At 38.5% G+C, this 17,106-nt stretch overlaps 1 protein-coding gene across 8 annotated transcripts in view; it reads left to right on the forward strand.

Annotated features, from left to right (window-relative positions):
- BMX (BMX non-receptor tyrosine kinase) overlaps positions 1 to 17,106 on the forward strand; it is a 63,637-nt gene that overhangs the window by 33,739 nt on the left and 12,792 nt on the right. For all 8 annotated transcript variants that reach the window (XM_063634549.1, XM_055269237.2, XM_063634550.1 and 5 more), the window contains 7 exons: positions 3,271 to 3,325; positions 4,620 to 4,699; positions 7,500 to 7,627; positions 9,715 to 9,789; positions 10,492 to 10,663; positions 15,298 to 15,514; positions 16,386 to 16,450. In XM_063634549.1, the coding sequence (XP_063490619.1) occupies positions 3,271 to 3,325; positions 4,620 to 4,699; positions 7,500 to 7,627; positions 9,715 to 9,789; positions 10,492 to 10,663; positions 15,298 to 15,514; positions 16,386 to 16,450 (792 nt within the window). The remainder of the gene's footprint in view (positions 1 to 3,270; positions 3,326 to 4,619; positions 4,700 to 7,499; positions 7,628 to 9,714; positions 9,790 to 10,491; positions 10,664 to 15,297; positions 15,515 to 16,385; positions 16,451 to 17,106) is intronic.

A 17,106-nucleotide genomic window follows, 5' to 3' on the forward strand; every position in this document is an offset into this window, starting at 1 on the left:
TGGAGTGCAATGGCATGATCTCGGCTCACTGCAACCTCCACCTCCTAGGTTCAAGCAATTCTCCTGCCTCAGCCTCCCGAGTAGCTAAGATTACAGGCGCCTGCCACCACACCCAGCTAATTTTTGTATTTTTAGTAGAGACAGGGTTTCGCCATGTTCGCCAGGCTGGTCTTGAACTTCTGACCTCAGGTAATCCACCCACCTCGGCCTCCCAAAGTGTTGGGATTACAGGCGTGAGCCACCGCACCCAGCCAACCTTTTCATTTAACATCAAAATTGGGATACTTTAGAAAGAGAAAAAGTGCACTATTAAAAATTATACCTGTTAATAATAACTTAATTATACATTTTAAAATAACTTAAAGAGTATAATTAATTGTTTGTAACTCAAAGGATAAATGCTTGAGGGGATGGATACCCTATAATCCATGATGTGATTATTATGCATTGCATGTCTGTATCAAAACATCTCATGTACCCCATAAATATATATACCTGCTATGGTGAGCCGAGATGGCGCCACTGCACTCCAGCCTGGGCAACAGAGCAAGACTCCATCTCAAAAAAAAAAAAAAAAACACAAACACACACACACACACAAATATATATATATATACCTGCTATGTACTCACAAAAATTAAAATAAAAATTACACCTGGACATTAGGCATAAACTGGACTTCTGGGCAAATAAAAATGTGTGGTCACCCCAAATATACTGAGAAGGTTGGCCTAAGTGGCTATTAAGATTCTTTCCAAAATCTAAGGGTCTATCATTCTACAAATAGGGACAAATAATTGTCTCCTAGATGTAAAGATTAGTGTTAAGAAGAGGTGGGAATAATAGAGCATATTGCATTTCTCAGACACTTGATACCAAATGGCACAGAATTCACTTGGACACTAGGATTATGCATATTTCCAGTTCTGTTTTTGTACAAGTGTTGTATTATTGATTTACTGGTTACACGTGAAACAAGAGCTTTTACAAAGTACATGCTACTGTTTTCACTCCTCCTCTCATCTCTAACCCAGCCTGGCCCTAGACATATCTGTTGCATTGGGGAAGATGTGCTGTACCCTCCACATCTTTGTGGCGTGATCTCTTTATCACCTTCTAGCTCTCTTTCGGCTTTACTTTCTTCCCTAACGTCTATTTTCAGGAAAGCATTGATGGAATAATTCATACTAAGACATAAAAGACTGAGAATGACCAACGCATGGTCATTTCCAAAGATAATTGCACTTTAATGAAACGCAAAGACTTAAACCAATGGGAGTGAACCTCTAATTGTGGATTGTAGTCTTAAGCATTTAAATAAATTGGAAGTCTTTCTCTGATTGGGTAAGCCCAGATATGACCATTTAGACAGTCTCTATTCCCATCTTTTCTGAATGCAAGTGGTGTGTGAGAGACAGACATGGAGGAAATTCTCAGGGAAGACTTGTCCTCTTCAAAATCAAAAAGATACCGAAAGGAGCTCGGGATTATAGGGCTACAGGATCTGGGACCCGGTCACCTCACATTGTGCTTAATGCTCCCAGCTTCCTGTTCTATCGGTGTCATGGGAGTTTTTGTTTTATGGCCATAACTTCATGAGCAATTCCAGTCAATTCCATTAAAGACAGAAGCACTAAGCACTGAGATTTAGATAGAAAATCATGTGTTAAGACTAGGCCTGGCCAGGTACAGTGGCACATGCCTATAATCCCAGCACTTTGAGAGGCTGAGCTAGGCAGATGGCTTGAGCTCAGAAGTTTGAGACCAGCCGGGGCAACATGACAAAACCTCGTCTCTACAAAAATACAAAAATTAGCCAGGTGTGGTTGCCCATTCCTGTAGTCCCAACTACTTGGGAGGCTGAGGTGGGAGGATCACTTGAGCCCGGGAGGTCGAGGCTATAGTTAGCCAAGATCATACCACTGCACTCCAGCCTATGTGACAGAGTGAGACCCTGTAAAAAAAAACAAAAAAAAAACCCTTAGGCCTAGGACTCTGCTGCTCTGTCATTGAAATACTGAAATATTATTTAAAACAATAAGAGGCAGGCCTCAGCAAAATTATGGACACAGGCAGTGTCTGTATGTGTGTGGGAGGTATAATGTATAGGGTACATAGATTATATCACCTTGCCTCTCCAAGCCTCTCTCCTGATTCTTGATTTTCTTCCTTCTATTCCCCTGTAGGTATATATCCTGTATCACAGCTTCTGAAGGGCCTTTTGATTAGCTAGTATTACCTTAAAATGTTGACTAATAAGAAAAACGATCAGTTAATATTTCAAGTGTTAGTTATACAGTATCCGTAATGGTAGAGTTAAAAGAGACTTTCAGACTTATCAAGATCAACCCTCTCCCTAGTTTTACAGGTAGGGAAGTCTAAGGTCAAACAGGGCCAAGTGGCTTGTTCAAAGTCATGCAATTACACATAGGGAAGTTATGCCTAGAACCCAGACCTCCAAGCTGGGTGGCCTAAGGCTCTTTCTATTTGATTGAACTGTCCACCAGCTGACATCCCTTCCCAAAACTCATACAGAGATTATACAGAGAATAACTTCCCATCTGTTCCTGCCAAGTTCTGAGATACCTTCTACATTGAATTTCTCCTACAACTCCTCCCTTCTACCCTCACCCTCCTCTTGTATTTCCTCTGCAGATGTTATCTTCCAGCCAGTGGGTCCTCCCACTCACCCAAACCCATGCTACATCCCACCTCATGCCCTACTTTTACTCATTTCCTAAGTAGGAAGTTCTGTCTAAAGCCCAAAGGCCACACACGTTATTGCCCTCACATGAGAAACAGCTCTTGGCCTGTTGAGCTCCACATATGAAGTAAAAGCATTTGATGTGAAAATAGATGTTATAATCAGATTATTACAAGGAAATTATATGATTGGAAGACAAGGGCTTTCATCCTTGGCAGCCCTGACTTTCCTCTTGGAATATTCTTCATAGGTCTAATCTCTAGCCCTTACTCAAAATGGTAAAATGTAGGAAAACTTAGAAGTCACCTAGAAGAAAACCAAAGATTCCTAAATGCCAGCCCATTTAAAAATTAGATGTGCAGACTCCACCCCAACATCAGAATTTGGTAGTGGGGACTTAAGCATCTGTATTTCTGAAAAGCTCCTCAAATGATTCTCTGGAGCAGTTAGGCTTGGAAACCCCTGAGGTAAGCCAATGCCTCATTTTATAGATTAGAAAGTTGAGTGTCAAGCTATACGATCTAAAACTTATTGATTCTCACATATAAATTTTTTTCCTTTTGCAGCTGGTTTGCTGGTAACATCTCCAGATCACAATCTGAACAGTTACTCAGACAAAAGGTAAATAGTCTTGTCTTTAAAACAGCCTCACAGAATCTCTTTGCATTTTGGGGTCCAGAGGTTGATGCATTTCTCATAGAAACCTTGCTGCTAATTATATAGTCAAGTCATTGTAGTGTTGCTTGTCCAGTCTGTGGGTTGCCCGACTCTTCATGTCTAGCTACTACTTCTGTGCCCATTATCTATTGCTGCATAATAAACCACTCCTAAATTTAGTGGCTTGAAACAGTGGGATTTATGATATCTCATGATTCCGTGAGTCAGCTGGGCCAGCAGTTCTTAGGCAGGTTTTGCTTAGGGGCACTCCTGTGGCTACATTTGGCTGGTGGATTGACTAGGGGCTTGGGTTTAGCTGAGGCAGTCAACTGGAGTTCCACAGTTCTTCCCCAAGTAGTCTCTCCATGTGCCTTACTTGGGCCTCCTCACAGCATGGTGATCTCAAGGCAGTGGTTGAAGAGGACGAGCCCCACAGTGCAAGCACCTTTCGAGTCTCTGCTTTTGTTGTGTTTGCTAAGGTCCCATTGGTCATAGCAAGTCACATGGCTCAGCCTAGCGTCAGTATGGGAGGGGACTGCTCAGAGCATGAATAAGAGAGATGATTTATCTGAGGCCGTCAGTGTAGCCATTAACCTCAGCTCTGTCACTGCTCATTAGCGCCTAGACCAGAGTATTGCAGATGTGATACAGAATATGTTTATCTGACTTTATTACTAATTGGTATGGAATTCCAGTAGCAAACTCTTTTGATTTCTAAAAATGACACTTTGACATAGTTTAACCTGATAAAAACACTAAACATTACACTTATTTCTTCGAGGGGTTCTAGTGAGAATGTAATGACTTCATTTGGTGTTTTGTCACATTCATAGTTTATAATCTGCTCTTTCTGAACCTTGATCTGCTTAGAATTAGCACAAGTCATTGAGAAAGACAACTTGAGTATAGAACTTTAACAACTGATTTATTCTGGATCTTTGGTTTTCTAAAACCTTCCAAAGGCATGATACAGTGATACATGGTTCTAAATTGTATTTCTTAAAGATGAAAACATTAGGCTTACATAAGCACAACACCGAGAAAAGTAAGCGATAGGGTTAAATATTAATTGGAGAAGAAGAGTTCATACACATACACATAGGGCAGATCTATAAAGAGATTGAGTGAGAAACCTGTGCCCTTTGTGATCTATAAAGTCAATCTAAAAGATTTATTTTCCAACTACCTACCATGCAAAATCATTTTCAAGAATAATGAAAATATTTTCTGTTCCTTCTCTATTTTCCTTCCTTTTCAGGGAAAAGAAGGAGCATTTATGGTTAGAAATTCGAGCCAAGTGGGAATGTACACAGTGTCCTTATTTAGTAAGGCTGTGAAGTAAGTACGATAAGGATTTATTTCTTTTATCTTTCTGCATATATTCTTTGAATATGCTGGTCACAATCACATTTTCGGATAAGACATCATCTTTAAACTCTGGAATTTTAAATCAAAGTATTTCTACTGAATGTGACCATTTGTAGTTGCCTCCACCACTCTCACCCCACTGCCCCACCATCCTTGCCCCACTACGTTCAAGAGGCCATTCTCTGGCTAATCCTCTCCTGCCCACCCCAGGCAGTAACAGAGTGCCCAGAGCACAGCATGCCTCAGTAAATGTTTATTAAGAGACTCTTGGGTGATTCCCTTTCATTCAGGTCTAAGCCTGGAAAGAAAAAAATAGCAATGGAGCCTGTATACTCTCAGCCCTAGCCACCTGCTGAGCAAAGATGCTTACTCCAGTGTCCAGTTCTTAGTAAGCCCTTCCACTGGGTGCAGAGTTAGCAGAAGGTTGACTCAGTGCCGCTATGTTCTCTACACAGCTTCCTTCCAGGGCTCTGTCCTCTTTGTGTGACTAAAAGTTCTTGTTTGAAGCCTAACTTCTAGATCCAAATCCTGGCTCTACTATTTCAGGGCTTTGTGACATTGAGCAAGTTTCTCAGCCTCTGTGCCTCAACTTCTTCATTTGAAAGGGGAACATAATGATTGTTACATTCTATGAGTGGAGTGAATTAATTAATATATTATATCTAGAACAGTGCCTGACACATAGCAAGCACTTAATAAACTAATAGTAATTACTATTATTGTTGTTGTTGTTGCTGCGGAAGAGTAGTTCTACCTGCTCCACTCCCTGTACCCTAACACTTGGGCACAAAAGACACTGCACAGTCATCTCATGCAAATCATCATCAAAATCCTCCTCCAGAGTTTTACAAGCCACTTTCTTATTGGTAGATAGCTCTTTTTTTTTTTCCTTCTAATCATCCTCCAAAGCAAATGGGAAAGCTGTTTTTATTTATACCATATTGCAGATGAGAGGATTGAGGTTCAAAAAGAGCTATAAAGACCTACCTGGAGCTAATAAGTGACTAATTTGAAGCTGGGCTTCCAATAGCCAAGTCATGTTTCTTTACACCTCTGTGTTTATACTGAACCCCCAATGTTTTGGAATGAGAATCTGGTCAAATATTGATTAGGATCTTTTTTTAAATTTCTATGTGTGCAACTCTTTTTTAGCAGCTAGATTGAATGATCGTCTGCCTTGGTACCTTCCCCATGTGCCCTACCCCACAGTGCATATATGTATATTTATAATAATTAAGTAATAAAAACATTATTTTATTTTGAAATTTTTTACAGAGTGCCTACCTACACTTGAGATAATAGGATGTACCCTGAATTGTCCCACAGCACTTTCCAATGCCAGAATCCATGTCCCCAGTGTATCTCATATATTATTTTGCACATAGTAACACCTAGATGCTGGCTAAAGCCAATCCCGTAAGAATCAGAAGACTTTGTTGACTGAGTATCAAAAGCTTTGTGGCCCTCTGGCCCTGCAGTTTCAGCCAAACCTGGTATCAGATGTCCTCCTAGCTGAGTTTCTTGACTACAGATTCATTTTTTAAGGTAGCCAGGTAGATAAATCAGCAAATAGATAAAGAATCAAATGAATACAGAAGCCCTCTTTTATGAAACCTCATCAACGGCCTTGAGTGAATTGTATGCTGACAACAAAAGCTGATTAAACATTTGCAGCAAAGAGAAGAACCGTTCCTCCTTTTGTACTTGCAATTTTTACTCGGCTGATGTTACAGCAACAATTTTTTAATTTTTTTAGCTTTTATTTTAAGTTGATGGGTACATGTGCAGGTTTGTTATATAGGTAAACTCTTATCATGTGGCTTTCTCGTAGAGATTATTTCATCACCCAGGTACTAAGCCTAGTATTCAATAGTCATTTTTTCTGCTCTTCTCCCTCCTCCCACCCTCCACCCTCAAGTAGGCTTCAGTGTCTACTATTTTCCTCTGTGTGTCCATGTGTTGTCATCATTTATCTCCCACTTACAAGTAAAAATATGTGGTATTTGGTTTTCTGTTCCTGTCTTAGTTTGCTATACAGCAACAATGTATTAACTGTTTCTTATATGCCAGGCATAACCATATAGGGTAGCTAGCAAGTGATAGAACTAAACTCAAAGCCTGGTTCTTGACCACTATGTCATTGTCTACAATCTAAGACAGGTGTATTATTCCTGATTAGCTTAAATCAACGTGCATCAATTCAGCATTATTGTATAAAAGCAGAGGAAAAGAAAAAAGTGTTTTATGTGGAGAAGGTACAAGTTCACATGAGGAATTAAAGGACATCCCCACCTACTTCATTCTGCATGCCCCAAAAAAGCCTCCTCCCATGTTTTGGGGTGAGGATACCCAACAGCCTCATCACCTTTACCTCTCTTGTTTCCACCTCCATTATTATCCTGTAAGATAATTTATGTTCAGAATAATGATCCTGAAGAACTGCAAGCCTCTCTTGATCATCAAAGAAAGATTCCAGTTTTATACACTTACTAAGGGAGGAGAAGCCTGGAAAGTTGGAATTTTACTGTACATAAAATCTATATGTGCACCAAAAGATACATTGAGTTCAGAGAAGAACTCTCTTCCATAATTACTTTTATAGTTACACCAGATGCCAAGACTGAGAAAAATACCAGATGCCAAGCCTGAGAAACCCTCCCTGACTTCCCTCTCCAAAATTTGCAAATGCATCTAAAATAATTATTTAATCCTTGCCTAATCGAGCTTTAATTGTTTCTTTTAAATGTTCTAACATTCTTTCTGTTATTAGTGATAAAAAAGGAACTGTCAAACATTACCACGTGCATACAAATGCTGAGAACAAATTATACCTGGCGGAAAACTACTGTTTTGATTCCATTCCAAAGCTTATTCATTATCATCAACACAATTCAGCAGGTAACCTATTTTAGTTTTTCTTTTATGGGCCCTTGTTGTAAAATATCAATTTTCTTGGATACTACTGATCCTCCTAATAGTCTTAATTATATAGGGAACCATGAAAGTAGGAAAAAATCCTCTCAAGTCTTTCGCCTATCATAATTTTCAGCTTACATTCCCAGGAATATAACATGATTCTCTCCTTAATGCCAGAAAGAATGAAATTGAGTAAACTGGGTGACCTAGAAAGAGAAATTCTCTTTATAAAAATATTTGTAGGGTTTTTCTGTGTGTAGAAGCAAGAGGATTATAAATTTAAAATATTATAGAAATATATACATATCGTTGGATCATGGACCAGTTGTCTATTATGACAGGGTTTTTTGCATGCTGACACTAGCACTTACTAATCATTACATGTATAAATATAAATTATATATTATGTATAGACATTACATTTTTACAGAGATGAGATCATTCTACACATATTGCTCAGCTTGCTTTCTTTACTCAACATGTCTTAGAAGTCTTTCCATGCATACACAAAGAGCTTACTTTGGCCTATTTAACAGCTGCGTAGAATTCTATCATAGTTACCCCGTAATTTATTCACCTAGCTCTCTGTTGATTAGCAGTTGGATCATGTCCAGTATTTTCACATTATAATGGATGTTTCAGTGCACAATTCTGCATGCATAGCTCTGTCCATCTATATGAGTGGTTCTATAGCCAACCCCCTAGAAATGGAATTTCTGAGACAAAGGCTAAGAATACTTAAAATGTACAGATTGCCAACTGCTTTTCAGAAATGTACAAGCCTACTAACAACATTTTCTTTCATCCTCACCAACACTGGATGCTATTAGTCTTCTAAATTTTTGCCTAATCAACTGGTAGAAATACATCTAGAAATACCCTCTGTTTTCTACAATAGTGCCACTTAAGAGCAGTGGCTGGGTGAATTTCCAACAGTGAGTAAAAATAAGCCATAAGCTCAGCACTTAATTTGTGCTGCTTTATATGACTTGATTGCATGCATGTAGGTGAACTGGCCTCACTTCTGGCTTTCATTTTGGCTCTTACTGTTGTTTTTCCTTTGCCCCAATTTCCTCAATTGTTTATTTTAACCTGTAGTACCTCAGAAGTACCTTTTGTGAAAGGTATTGCACAAAGAGACATCTCTAAGTGAAATGATTCCACTGCAGAGGATGCACAGGAAACTTCACAGGCTATCAGAAGGAAATATTAAGATGTTTATTTATATTTGGATTTTTATCTCATTCTCTTGCATTTTCTGTTTGTGAGTTTATTTTTATAATTCACACCAAATATATATTTTATAGAAATGTACTAATTTTTACATTTTAATTAATTAATTTAGTTGATTAAAGGTGAAAGATTTTTATCAAGCAGAGAAACAAGAAAAAAAGACAGAAGTGAAGGATTTTAAAACTTTGGAGACCACTCATATAAAAACCAGACAAATATATAGAAAAAGGAAGGAGGGGAAAAGTACATGTGTGATAGGTCCCTTGACTTGGAGAGCATTCCACATTTAAAGCAAAAAACATATATACATATATTTTTAATGGGTTCTTTCAAGCCACTATTAAATTTTATAATTATTTTAACCCAGTTTTACCATAACTAAATATAAACAATTAAAATGACCACTTAATGAAACTTAGCAATAGGTTCAGTTTTTAAAAATTCAGATGGCTTATTATTTTTTACCCTTCTGTATTGTTTGAATTTTTTGTCAAATGTATGTGCTGTGTGTATATACATATTTTAAGCATAAGATTGTAAAGAGATAGCAAAAAATAAGGAGAAGAATTTTAAAAGATTCCATCATGCAATTAATTTCTATGGGATTTTTAAAAATCACATACAGTGTTTTATTCATTTAATTTTTGCTTTGCATTAAGCTAATTAGTCAAGTTAAGCACAACTACAACATGAATGGATTCTCTCTCTGCATTACAACATTCTGAACTCTTTGCTTTTTCAGCCACTTTGGAGAGAGACTAGTTGTGAACCAATGTTACATAATGTGATGGGATATGATATAATGATGTGATGATATGATGCTGATTCCATTGCAGGCATGATCACACGGCTCCGCCACCCTGTGTCAACAAAGGCCAACAAGGTCCCCGACTCTGTGTCCCTGGGAAATGGTATGGATACATTCGTGGGCTCTTAAACTCCATTTTCCATCATTTTTTTATTGAAATAGATGGTTAATTTACTGGCAAAAAAAAAAAGGAGGAAATACAGGAAGGAGGCCTCTGTTCAGATTGTATCAGGAAGGATTTTCTTTAAAAAAAAATCTGTCCTCGCAACCTAAATCTGTAAGCTTCTAGAATCACCAAAAAGATCATCAATTTGTTTGCTTATCAGACCCCATTATTAGCCTCCAGCACCCCATTGTCTGTCCTTTCTTTTTCCTGGATTTTGTGCCCACTGAGCAGAGCCAGTATTCAACCTTGCGTGTTAGGACGATCACATCCACTGTGATCACAGCTTAATTTTTTTATTAAAAAAACCTGACAATGTTTTACGAATCTAAGGACATCGAGTACGTTTTGATGCTGAGCCTCTCCAAGATGCCTCTGGTTGGCAAATTGTTTTTACTCTGAGCCTTCTTGTCAAATAACTGTAGCTACTTCAAGAATAGTGTTGCCCTGGTGCCATTATCACGTAGCCACAAGACCACATCACTAAGGTTTTTTTTTTTTTTTTAATTTATCAACTTAAAATAAAAAGTCTTGTTTATATTGTCACTGTGAAACTCCCATTGGAGAAGAAATCGCTTGGGAAGCTGTTAGCCCCAAAGCTTTCTATGCTCATCCTAAAGAATGTCCATCTTGCCTTGTTAGGAATCTGGGAACTGAAAAGAGAAGAGATTACCTTGTTGAAGGAGCTGGGAAGTGGCCAGTTTGGAGTGGTCCAGCTGGGCAAGTGGAAGGGGCAGTATGATGTTGCTGTTAAGATGATCAAGGAGGGCTCCATGTCAGAAGATGAATTCTTCCAGGAAGCCCAGACTATGATGTAAGTTTTTCCCAAGGAATGGCTGTTTAGCCCTCATCATGGGAGAGCATTAGCACTAATAGGCCTGCTGTTAACTTTGCAAGGCCTAGAGCAAAAGTCCACATACTGTATCATAGACATAAATATTTAGAAGTTATAAATTGAACTAACAGACTATTAAATCAGTCTTATGCTCCTACTTTGACAAATATACCTTCATAACAACCTGAAAGGCCATATTCAGATTGAGAATTCCCAAGACTCTACAAAGAAACCAGCCTCTGGCCTGTGGTCTTCCAAACTCCACCCCTCCCGCTTCTCCCCTCACACCCAACTCTGTCCTGCACTATAAGAGGCCTCAGTAGTTGTGTGCAGACACAGCATTCGGTACACACAAGCTCCCTCTTTGTCTCCCGCAAACAATTATCTAGTGGCTAATGATCTTGGCTAGGGGTAGCATGCTTTACCCTTAAGCGGACAGACCCCTTAAGGAAGAGTCAGCACAGGTCCTGAAAGAGGCCTCAGGACTACATGGACGGGTGATTTCCGAGCCCTGGTGCTCTAAGGGTGGCAGAGAAAGGGACATATAGGGTCGGAGGAGGCATGTCTCCTTGGCCCTGTGGCCTCCTTGCCCCATGGGGAGGTGCATGGTCGGATGAAGAACAGAGTGGGGCTACCACCCAGAACTAATGCAGTACTGAAAACTAATGCTCTACCAACAATATCCTTTTCCTTCTTGGTACCTTCAATACAGTCTGATACTCTTCCTAATGTGTCTCAGCTCCCAGCACAACAGCCTTCAATTATTGGCAATACATATGTGTTCTCTTTCCCTCTGTGTCTTCTCTCTCTCTCTCTCTTTCCCCCTCTCTCTCTTTCTCTCTCCCTCTCTCTCCCTCTCCCTCTCTCTCCCTTTCTCTCCCTCTCTCTTTCAGTTGTATATAATTCTCCCTCTTTCTGTCAACATAGTAAATCAGACTTTGTAGAGTGACCACCATTCAGGTTTGCTGAGGTCTGGGAGGTTTTAGCACTGAAAGTCCTGTGTCCTAGGAAACCTCTCAGCCCCAGGCAAACCAGGACAGTTGGTCACTCTACTTTTAGAGAATCAATCAGTATGGTATGAAAAATGATGTCATAGTAGGTCTCTGGTCAAAAATAGTTGAAATTAAAAAAATTCCTAGCCTGCTAGAGATTGAGAGCACTTTTTAAATTTTTACTTAAACAGTTATACTGTACAGTGTTTACAGGCATTTCTCTAAGCATTTTACAAATATTAACTCACTTAATCCCCATAAGAAACCTATGAGGGTTGTACCATCATTATCTTAGATTTACAGGAAACCGATGCACAGAAATGTTGAATAACTTGTCCAGAGTCAGCAAGCTAGTAAAAGTCAAAAAGCAGAGATACAAACACCCAGGCAGACATTCTAGGGTCCATTTCTTTAGTCATTCTTTTATGAAGATCAAAGGAACTAGGAAAGTCAGAACAATCACTTTTACCATAATTGCAAAATTATTTGGAAGCAGAGATGCTATGTGAATATAGGCCTTTGGCCCTAGCTGGCTTCATGGGCATATGAGATCTGCACAGTTGCAAGGGTCCCCAGTACCTAGAAGGGCCCTGTGCTTGGTTTAATGCTCTGCTGTTGCCATCTTGAAATAATACTTCGTGATTTTTAAACAAAGATTCCTGCATTTTCATTTTGCATTGGTGCCTGCAATTATGTAACTGGTTCTGCCTTCAGCGATTGGACTGTCATAAAACTGGGAAGGGGGCCCCTGATATTCTCCTTTTGTAGGACAGGAAAATCTGGCAGAAACTTTCTGCCAGATTTTTCTCATGCTTACAGGCTCATGATGTAACCTCTGTGTCTTGTTATAACTTTAAAACATATTTTTGCCATTACCAGGCTGGTATCCATAAAAAAAATCATAAGAAGTCATTTAGAAACATCACCTAATCATAAAGAAAGATGTCAAAGTGTGCCACAATGGGAAAAAGTCTAATCCCAAATGTAGGGGTCAAGCTGAAGCCTATCATGTGGGGAATATCAGTTAATATGGTGCCCCCACCTTGAGCTGCCTGGGCAGTGACTGAATTTGTTCAAAGAATATTTCTTTATTGGGTGATGGACCTTTATGCCATCATCACAAGCCTTCCCTCTGAAGGGAGCAGTGTTGAGTACCATGCAAGTCTCCAAAACTGCTACAAGATGAATACTCCCAAGCTCATCACCTTGAGTGACATGATAAGCATTGTCCCTATAGTTAAACTAAGAAGGAAGAAAATAAAAATTTAATAAATTCTTATTAAAATATTTAAAACTTCACATGTTAAATTTAGATTTCTTTACACATTTGAACGTTACAGAATAATCCTGTAAATTGTTAAAATTAGATTAATCATATAAGAACAAGTTAATGAGCTTGTAAAAACTGAGTGTCCCTTCTCAAAAGAAGACATTTATGCGGACAACAAACATATGAAAAAAAGCTCATCATCACTTGTCATTAGAGAAATGCAAATCAAAACCACAATGAGATACCATTTCACGCCATTTAGAATGGCAATCATTAAAAAGTCAGGAAACAACAGATGCTGGAGAGGATGTGGAGAAATAGGAACGCTTTTACACTGTTGGTGGGAGTGTAAATTAGTTCAATCATTGTGGAAGACAGTGTGGCGATTCCTCAAGGATCTAGAACCAGAAATATCATTTGACCCTGCAATCCCAGTACTGGGTATATATTCAAAGGATTATAAATCATTCTACTATAAAGACACATGCACACATATGTGTATTGCGGCACTAATCACAATAGCAAAGACTTGGAACCAACTCAAATGCCCATCAATATTAGACTGGATAAAGAAAATGTGGCACATATACACCATGGAATACTACGCAGCCATAAAAAAGAATGAGTTCATGTCCTTTGCAAGGACATGGATGAAGCTGGAAACCATCATTCTCAGCAAACTAACACAGGAACAGAAAACTGAACACCGCATGTTCTCACTCACAAGTGGGAGTTGAACAATGAGAACACATGGACACAGGGAGGGGAACATCATACACTGGGGCCTGTTGCGGAGTGGGGGAGTAGGGGAAAGATAGCATTAGGAGAAATACCTAATGAAGATGACGGGCTGATGGGTGCAGCAAATCACCATGGCACATGTATATATAGGTAACAAACCTGCAAGTTCTGCACATGTATCCCAGAACTTAAAGTATAATAATAAAAAAAAAAATTTAAAAATCAACTTCTGCGTGGCAACAAAACAAAATAAAAACCCTATGCAAACTAAAAGACAAATGACAAACTGGGCAAAATTATTTGTAATTCATACTATAGACAAAAGACTAATCTCCCCAAAAAGGTTAATACCTCCAAACTCATTAACAACTACACTAATGCACTGTTTGTTTGTACAATGGATCACTCAGAGTCAGCTCAGAATCTAAGAGTAAAGTACGTGTCAATCCAAAAAATGTGTCCAAATTCACTGAAATGCAATGTAGAACAGAGAAGAAAGAGTAATTGGAGTTGCTAAGTACTTTCAAAAGGCTTTATGCTTAACTGTGAAGACAGTAAAATGAGTAAAGCAGCAGTTCGGGAGCCTGTCTGGAGAAGTAAAGGTGATATGGCAGCACACTGCTAGAGACCCCGCTAGACATTTAGCTTAAACTGTGCATCTCACAAATAGAAAAAAAAAAAGATAGATGAGAAAAGATATCATGAGAAAGGTAATTAAGGTAGAAGAATCACACTTTACAGGAAGGTTTGCTTGATTTCTTTTAAGCTCTAGGCTAGTACAAAGTTTAAGGTTGATATTACTTAAATTAATAAGAAACACTAAAGGACTCTTCAATTCGCAAGATTAAACACTTCCATCTGGAACATCTGATTACTAAATAAATAGCTCATAGCTACATTATGCCCCATTTTCTTCTACTTAACTTTATCATTTTAAAAAGGGTGCTGGGAAGAGGTACGGTAAAACCATCTGCCATAATAAAATGAAAATTATCTCATTAAAAAAAAATCTGAGTGTCCCTACCATCATGACCTACCAGAAGTGCTGCATCATATGGTTAGTATTTTATAAATTTATTATTCAAAAATAATGAAAACAATAATTTAAAATAATTTTTTTAAAAAAGAAAAAACTCAAACCTCATCTGACTTCATTTAGCCTACATCCTTCGTATTCTCATACACTTTTTTAGAATGAAATATTTCGATGTGAAAGTTAATAAAAGAGAAATGATTGTTCCTAGGGGTGGCTTCCTCTAAATAAGTCATGGACGTTCCCAGGATGTCATGAGACTAAACAGGGTTTCCAGTGCAACAGACCATTGCTACCCTGATTCTCTGTAGGAAAGTTGAATACAGCATTCACAAACTGCTAAATTGCTGCTGAAGTCACCAATGTCTGATATGAGGCAGAAATTTTTTTTTTTTTGCCTCCAAAGGCAATTGTGCTTGCAATATAAGATCCTAAACTTTTCCCTCTCTTTCTCTGTTCAAGTGAAAGGGGGTGGGAGTGGGAATTAAAACAAACAGAAATCTGAGAGCAACTCTTTTTCAGTACATGTAGAAAATGGCGTGTGGAGCATTGAACTTTGAAAATCTGTTATTTCCAGGAAACTCAGCCATCCCAAGCTGGTTAAATTCTATGGAGTGTGTTCAAAGGAATACCCCATATACATAGTGACTGAATATATAAGCAATGGCTGCTTGCTGAATTACCTGAGGAGTCACGGAAAAGGACTTGAACCTTCCCAGCTCTTAGAAATGTGCTACGATGTCTGTGAAGGCATGGCCTTCTTAGAGAGCCACCAATTCATACATCGGGACTTGGTAAGCAAAGCCACTGGAATTTCAAAGAAAGGAAAGCAGTCCATGACTCCCACTTCTGGAGATGGGGTCACTGGTAGGGAAGGCAAGAAGGGCACCATCACTTTTACTTTACTCACTTGTGACTTGTTTAAGCAAATGACATTTTTACAAAAATCAATATAAAAATATTTGAAGTATGGAAAGAACAGTGAGAATAAAATAAGCTGTTAAGGTCTACATAGCTGTGTTGTGGTATGAAGGAGAACAGATGGAAAGGAAAGACTTTTGCCAATTTAGTGTTTCTCAAAACCATTAAACCCAAGTTGACCTTTATTTCAGGAAGGACTTAGTGCTAAAGCAGCCATTTGATACAATAACTGAAAAATGAAAAAAAAAAAAGGAAATAGAATTTGTGGGTCTTTGGATCAGAATGAGAGTGGGGAGTGCGGTGTTTGGTATTCGCTGGGATTTATCTTTAGAGATTTTCTTGCGCTCAGCAGTAGACCTGCATTCACACTAGGCCAGCATGTCCCTAAGTCACAGGTGCAGCGTTTATGCCTTCAAAGCATCTGTGAATGCACGGTATCTGGTGGTGGAAAGGGAGATTCTAGAAATTTCTCATCTTTCCTTGATAAGCTAAGGTTCTGTGTTTAAAGTGTAATACCTTTTCATGTTGTTTGACAAGGATGGATGCTTGGTTAAAAGTACTCATGGGAGAACATTTTTATTTTGAAAAATTGAAAATTGCAAAGGAAAGAAAGGCAACTTTAGAGCATTTGGGGGTTGTGCTAGGTAATCTTAGATTTTGCTGACAATTCTACTGAAGAGGAGGAAAACGTCAGGAGATTCTTGGTCACTTTCACTACTTGGTGATTTTGTTTTTCCTTTAAAGGCTGCTCGTAACTGCTTGGTGGATAGAGATCTCTGTGTGAAAGTATCTGACTTTGGAATGACAAGGTAAGCCAATTCCAAAAGGGCAACCAGTGAAAGGGGGACTTCCATTCACATTTGAACACCATCATAATTGAAGGCCTTGTGGGGATATAGAAGGTGCTCTGAATTGGGGGCTTAGAAACCTAAGTCCCTCCCATATTGCCTCTAACTACCTGTGAAACATGTTTCACCTCATTCCTTTACTTATAAGATGGGATTGTTCTTCAGAAATTATCTGAAGTCACTTTTAGTTCTTTCAACAATCTGATACTTTCTAAACTTCTAAATAAATTCCATGAAAGATCCTAAATTTAAATAAGATATGTTACAGCCACATTATTGGATTTTTTTACTTTCTTTTAAATTTTTTTAATTTTTAATTTTTGTGGGTACATAGTAGGTGTACATATTTATGGGGTACATGTGATGTTTTGATACAGGCATGCAATGTGAAATAATCGCATCATGGAGAATGGGGTATCCATCCCCTCAAGCATTTTGGAGTACTACTCAGCCATTAAAAAAGAATGGATAAATATTTATAATTTTTTAACTCAATCAAGGATCTGCTAGCTCGCTTTGTCTGTCATTTAAAAAAAAACCTGATGTTCAAATGGGTAGAGCATTCACACTAGGAAAATTTTTGTTGTCACATCATTAGATTTTCTGCATCACAAACT

Source organism: Symphalangus syndactylus, chromosome X, assembly GCF_028878055.3.
Source record: "Symphalangus syndactylus isolate Jambi chromosome X, NHGRI_mSymSyn1-v2.1_pri, whole genome shotgun sequence".
Lineage (NCBI taxonomy): Eukaryota > Metazoa > Chordata > Mammalia > Primates > Hylobatidae > Symphalangus > Symphalangus syndactylus.